This window comes from Protopterus annectens, chromosome 2.part0 (genome assembly GCF_019279795.1).
Source record: "Protopterus annectens isolate FY-2018-M chromosome 2.part0, PAN1.0, whole genome shotgun sequence".
NCBI lineage: Eukaryota > Metazoa > Chordata > Ceratodontiformes > Protopteridae > Protopterus > Protopterus annectens.
Window position 1 is genome coordinate 557,434,776 of NC_056728.1, and position 6,483 is coordinate 557,441,258.

The following is a 6,483-nucleotide window of genomic DNA, read 5'->3' on the forward strand; positions in this document are numbered from 1 at the left end:
CCTTGGGCCGATAGCCTAGTACCTACCTATGATTTGTGCAGGATGACAGCTTTCTATCAGTAATTATCACTGACATTAGATTCAGTAGTATCTCTTTGGGATTCTACATGGATCCTAGGAAACTGCATCTCTCGCTCATAATCCATTGTTCAAAAACTGATGATATCCAATAGCGATATATACATGGAGATTATTGATTGCTGATAATAGCTCAAATTGGGGGTTGCTCTTTAGCTCACTAGACAACCTGACCTTACAAGCTTTTGATCTCAGGGTCGACTATGAACATTTTGAGTAACTACTAATTAAGTAAATTATCAGCCACCACATACCCTTGTCCTAGTATTTGCATCTGCAGCACATGCTCTATTCCCAATATCTTAATTAGTTCACCTCTTAAAAATAAACAAGGTGTTCTAAATCACAGAATAATTTTGCAAGCTATATGACTATTTACTCATTCATTAACATAACATTTTTTTTTCTCTCCATTCATGCTCATATCACAATCTGTTCTTAGTTGTTTATATTTCCAGAAACATAAACTTCAAGTGGGAACTCATTCAAATTATCTGCATTGTTATTTCCTATAACTCTGAATGCTTTCAAACTACTTTGCTGTCACCTGTAGCAGCAGCCTACTGCTCAGGGTCTGGGCAATGTAAATGTAATACCATATTCTAAAAATGCTACTGAAAAGGCCAGCAAGAAAAAAAAAGGTACAAGTTTTGAAAAAAAAAATTGTAACTCTGTTAATTAATCTATCTAGTACCGTATCCTACGTCTTTACAGCACACTGACAATATGGATGCTGACATATTTGTATCAGTTTCTCTCAATGAGATCACAATACTGCTGATGAGTAGGAAGGGTGGTCCACATTTACATTATATCTCGCAAATGTCCAGATTTTTCCCCATATTTTTGAAATGTTCTTCATAAAATGTGTGGTTTTCTGACAAAGCATTGAGGATTGAAGTCACTAAATAATGACAGACATCTGAGTTAAAGACTTCATACCCTTTGGAAAATACATACTAATACAAAACCTGTCATTCTATCAACTTTCTAAACTAATGAAGGCAATACTTAGAAAGTGTCCCAATATTTCCGGAGCTTCCTTACCCATTATATTTGACATGGTCCAGAATTCTTACCTTAATAGATTAAAAGGTATGCGTTTACATGCTGATGAAAATATTTACCTCCCGTCCTTCTCTTCAAACATCCACAAGCCATTCTGGTTATTGTTGAACAATATACATTTTTTTTTTCTTTTTGAAATACTGTTTGAGATAAGTGCTCCTGTCTCATAATATCTTGGCTTGAGAGGTTAGCGGTGTGCGTGTCTAGGAAAACGCTTGGACATGGACTTTAAATCTTAAAAGGACGAGGGCCAACTACGTAGAATGGCTAGTCTAGAACTCAAGAGAAGTACAGTTGTAGCAATTTTCTTAAAGTCCACCTCCCGCCTAGCATGGAAAACAATTTGGTGTCCAGGCTAATAAAACCGGCTTCTATGAAGCCACCAAACTCAAAAATACCATAGATACAAGCCATCATATCTAGCGAACTTCCTTTTCCACTTGTCATCTGCCAGACATGGAAAGACGCCACGTTTTCTGAAGCAGCTGATGGGCAAGAATACGTGTGATTTGATTCATTTCAAATAAGCAAAAACGACGTTAGAACGCAGAGACTGTCGGTGAGATATGGGTAGCCAAGCAGTTAAAATATGTTCGACAAACGAAACAAGGAAGTGGGGGTTGACCAGGAAAGTAACACAAAATAAGATATTGAAAAGATGGCCCTGGAATTCTTTTTTTTTTTTTTTTTTTTTTTTGCGGCAGTATCTATCCCTTGAGTTTTTCATTACATTTCACAATACCCCACATTCAAAAATGTTTTATGGCGACAGAATGTGTGCACGTTTCTGTAAACGGGTTCTACGAAGTTTGTTAAGCTTACTCCACAAAGGCAAGAGCTTCGTAAGGAACTGAATATTGACACACTTAGCACGCCTGTTTATTGTGAAACGTATTTTTCAAAGAGCAGACTTATTTGCATCAGACACTTCTCAGTACCGCCTGTATGAAGAGTCATGAGAAATGCTGCATGAAGACGCGCTGATTGCTTTTCATCACCAATGTATTATGGTCGAAAAAACATTTATGCAAATATTGTACAGTTATAACCTGCAGTTTCTACAACAAATTTGCTAAAAGCCATATAAAATCACTCATGTCATTTGCTTTGTTCGACTGGCTACCTACCGATGCGTATGGGAGTGATGACTTATTTATTCTTATTGTTTTCTTTATGTGCCGTTGATTACACCAAAATCGGGCATGCCATGTTACTAGGAAATACAGTATCCATTAGCAACGTTTCAGACAAACTTACGCCGTTCTGGCTGCTTTAAATAATTAGGCTGGGAATGGGAATGTGGTAGGCTCTCATCTGGCTTCAGTACAGCGGTAAACAAATAATTGGGATGATAACATTTTCTTGTTACCACTTCAGTTGCATCGCAGCCTATTGTGCTCCTCAAAGTCTTATAGTGGGAAACTCAAAATCCTTCTAGTCATACTGAACCACCTTATCAAACACATATATTTTTTCGGGGGGGGGGGGCATTTCAAATGATGGGCTATGTGAGGTTAGTCAGCACCGCCAGGCTCGTGTGCGTTGCTATGTGTGCGCGCGCTCCAAACTGAAGCTGATTCTATCCATCAATAATTAATCCGTTTTAAAAAGAGAGTGAGTGGAGAGTGAGACTGAGACAGACGAAGATGGAGGGAGGGTTTGAGAGATATACATAGATAGATATATCTATATAAAGAGAGAGTAAGTGGGGTGGTGAACGGAAGAGAGAGCGCGCGCAGTTTGAGGGAGATCTTCTCTCTCCATTTGAAGAGTTCTCAGCGCTGAATCATGTCACAGTCTGACACATCCACCCAGAGAGAAGCCGATGAGGAGGACAAGGGAGGATGAAGGAGGACACGCAAGACCCCGAAGAAAAGGCAGCGGCGGAAGATGAAGTGGAGTGTCCGGGGACTGTGTGCCATCGTGTCCAGCTGCCTTCTCCTCGCCTGCGCTCTCAGCGCCACTGCCGTGGGGTTGCGGTGCTTCCTCCTCGGCTCCGAACTCAAGGACCGTTTTCACTTGGGTGCGGCGGCAGGAGCCTTCTACTCGGGGCTCGCGCTCTGCCTAGGACTGGCCCTGCTGGCTTCTGCCTTGATTTGCTGCCGCCAACAGCCGAGCCGCGGTCAAAACTTCTTCCTATTGGGGGTGCTCATTTTCTTGCTCGGCGTTCTTACTGCCTTTGCTGGAGCGGTTATCGATGGCGACACGGTCTCCCTGGTGGAGAGGAAATATTCGCGGTTCTGCCTCAGCACCCTGGAAACCCTGAGCTGGGAAGCCAGCTGTACCAAGTTGAGGGATTACCAGAGGAACCTAGTGATGTCCACCATCTTTAACTCCCTGGAGTGTCTGTTGGGTTTAATCAATCTGATCGTGGTAAAGAACTACAAATCATCTCAACATCGCAGGAGAAGGAGGAGAAGGCGTTTGCAGAGACAGAGTGAGGGGTCAATCTTCTCTAACGAGGAACCTGACTTTGCCCCTGGGGACTGTCCCTTCCAGTCAGTAGCCTATATCAATGTTGGAGTTTTTCATGTTTTTGACGAAGCTGGGGTTGAGGTGCACTGTGGAGGCCACCCCTCAATCGAGTTGCCAGGCTATTCGCCCTCGGATCCTGAGTTGAACTACTCGTATCCTTACTCTTATCCTCTACCCAGTGAACAGCCGCCCTCTTATGAGGAAATCTACCCCCGAGCCTGCGGGTGTAGCAGCACAACCACTACCACGACGTAGGGTGAGACAGGGAGAACTCATCCCATTAACGGGGTCACAAAACCTGCAGTTAAAATCAGCGGCAGCAACAGGCAGCAAATGCAGCTCGCTCCTTAGTTTCAGGGGCACTGCACCGGCGCAGCTGCTTCAAGGGGTAATGTGTGTGCAGGCTGACATACACTGTGTATGTATAGGTTTATGTGTGGGAAACAGCTGATTTGGGGTACTTAGTATGGGAAAGTGGGAACAGTGCTCTGTTTCTTTTCAGAAGAAGGTGTTGGGTCCATATAGAAAAGTGCAATGTTATGTATTTAACGCAGGAGATCAATAGTTAGAATACACAAATGAGAGCACATTCAGACTCAGTGTCTATGTTCCCAGACTTAACTCATTTACATGGGGTAGCTTTGAGCCTGCCTTTATTTGTCCTAACTATTTTATTTAATGGTGAGGAGGGTTCATTTATAATTGGTTGACTTACCACTTCTATAACAAGCTTATGAATGTTTTGACTCCCCTTGGGAATACCCTTTAAGATTCTCATTATGTCAGTTGAAAAGTGTTCTCAGAGCAAAAGCCTAAAGCTTTAAACTTCACATTAGGTAATTGTTAATGCTATTTTGCTGGATGCCATGATTGTTTAATTTCTGATTGTTTAAATAATTATTATTACTGTCCTGGGTCATACACACATGCACATAGGTACACATGCATTCAGATGCAAGTGATAAACATTAAGAGATGAGTGGAAACCTTGCAAGAGTCCAGAACACTAACAAAATGCACAGGAGTTTTTATCTCTGAAGCAAATGCATGTAGTTAGTACATATGCCGAGGCAAAGGGTGATGCTTAGTGAATCCTTAGGTTTACATTAAAATATGTTGAGGTTTCTAAGCCCCCTTTTCAGGTTTAAGACTCAAATTTGTATGAGGGTACAACTGCACTTTCAGGAGGCCATGATGGGAGAATTAAGCAAGAGCAACAATCATTGTACACTGACGTGCCTGCTTTTGTGTCAATACTTAAATAATTCTTACAAATGTAAAAGTATTCAAGCCTTTCCTTGAAATTATTTAAAAGACTGCAGTTTGATTTTCCAGATGCTGGTTGCTTTTTATTAAAGTATTTAATATGTACATAAGCTGTATTCACACACTATAGATTAATACAGTGAAATTGCTTAAAATAAAGCAAATAAATAGCCCCTTTTGATACAAATGCTGCATTTTAATAATATAATTAAGTACTTTGTTTCATTTGTAGTGTTTGCTGCTACCACATGATTTGTATGAAGCCGCTGTGTAAAGGCCTGTGTGTCTGCTTTTTATCAAGTCTGTCAGCTCAAAACATCACAGTGAGATGAGACTATATCATTTCTTAGTTTAGCTGTATTGTTTGTTTTCAGCATGAAATATACATTAACTTATGCATTCCTTAAATTCTATATTCGTTTTTATACATAGCATAAAGTTTATGTGTCATTATAAATCACCAAGGAGACTTCTGTCCACTTTGTCATTCTTCACATTTTCATGGACAGGCTGTGGCACTGTTCGCTGATTGGTCATGTCAAACCTTTTGCAGAGAAAATGGGTTCCTTCACAGTAAAACTGTCACTAAAGACCATAATAAAATACTTTTTTATTAAAATTCTTTTATTTGCTGTGATATGAGTGAACATGTGTAAGAAAGGTTTTGCAGTCTCCATTGACTTAAGCATTTCTGTTAGATATATACACCCAGGGAAACAACATTATGAGCCATGAACAGAGTGAACAATGACTCTTTTGATGTAATTCTAGCTTTTCTTTAAGTATGCACTTTGATATTAAAGATCATTGGGCCTTTGTCCCTAATAGCTTTGATTTATCAATATTATGCTTCCCAAGTTATTAGTTTGCTTTAATGATTTCTTTCTTTTTCAGTGAGTTGTAATTACATATTTCAATGTAATCAGTGCAAAATTATTGAATAGACATAGGCAGTATTTATTTATCTGACCAAACAAATTGTTGAATCACATACTAGGTGTACAGTAGCCATGATGTTTATGTGAAAATAAGTGTTTTTACTGTGGCTATGCATCAGGACAATATTGGCTCAGTTCAAAAAGCAAGTACGTATACTTTCCAGACTATATATACTACTTTTGAAATGTGTAATGCAATAAGAATACTGAAAACAATTAGCATTTTTACAATAGTTTTTCACAGTTTAAGTCAGTGTGATGCACCTATTAATACTCCATCAAACCATATTCTGGTAGGTACTTTAACTTGACTTTTCTTTAGAAGAGATACAAATTGCTACAGAAATGTCACAGTTCAGCTTCTTTTTAATGAAGTATAAAGCATGCATATAGTCAGTTCAGTCATATTTTGTTCCCATTCTCACAGGCAAGCCATTTAAGCAAGCTGATGGTGTAATCCTGAATCTTTTCAAGACCCTCTGCAGCTCAGTAGTCTAACTTAAAATGTTGTTGACTGTGCATGCAACATACCAGCATAACAGGGTATTATGCATTGAATAAACAAGCTTATTGTGATACTGTCATAACAAACTAGAATGTCCGATGAAAAGAAAGTGTTTCATCAGTGAGTTGATTTTAGTTATAACTAAGAAGGAAA

At 39.5% G+C, this 6,483-nt stretch overlaps 1 protein-coding gene across 1 annotated transcript; it reads left to right on the forward strand.

The window, feature by feature from the left end:
- The first annotated feature begins 1,361 nt into the window (after window positions 1-1,361).
- On the forward strand, window positions 1,362-5,509 carry TMEM271 (transmembrane protein 271). Its single transcript, XM_044060931.1, has one exon. The coding sequence runs from the start codon at window positions 3,037-3,039 to the stop codon at window positions 3,874-3,876; it is 840 nt and encodes a 279-aa protein (XP_043916866.1). The 5' UTR covers window positions 1,362-3,036; the 3' UTR covers window positions 3,877-5,509.
- The last annotated feature ends 974 nt before the right edge of the window (window positions 5,510-6,483 follow it).

Excerpts from the sequence above, each read along its gene's own strand:
- TMEM271 (XM_044060931.1), top strand. The coding sequence starts at position 3,037 with ATGAAGTGGAGTGTCCGGGGACTGTGTGCCATCGTGTCCAGCTGCCTT.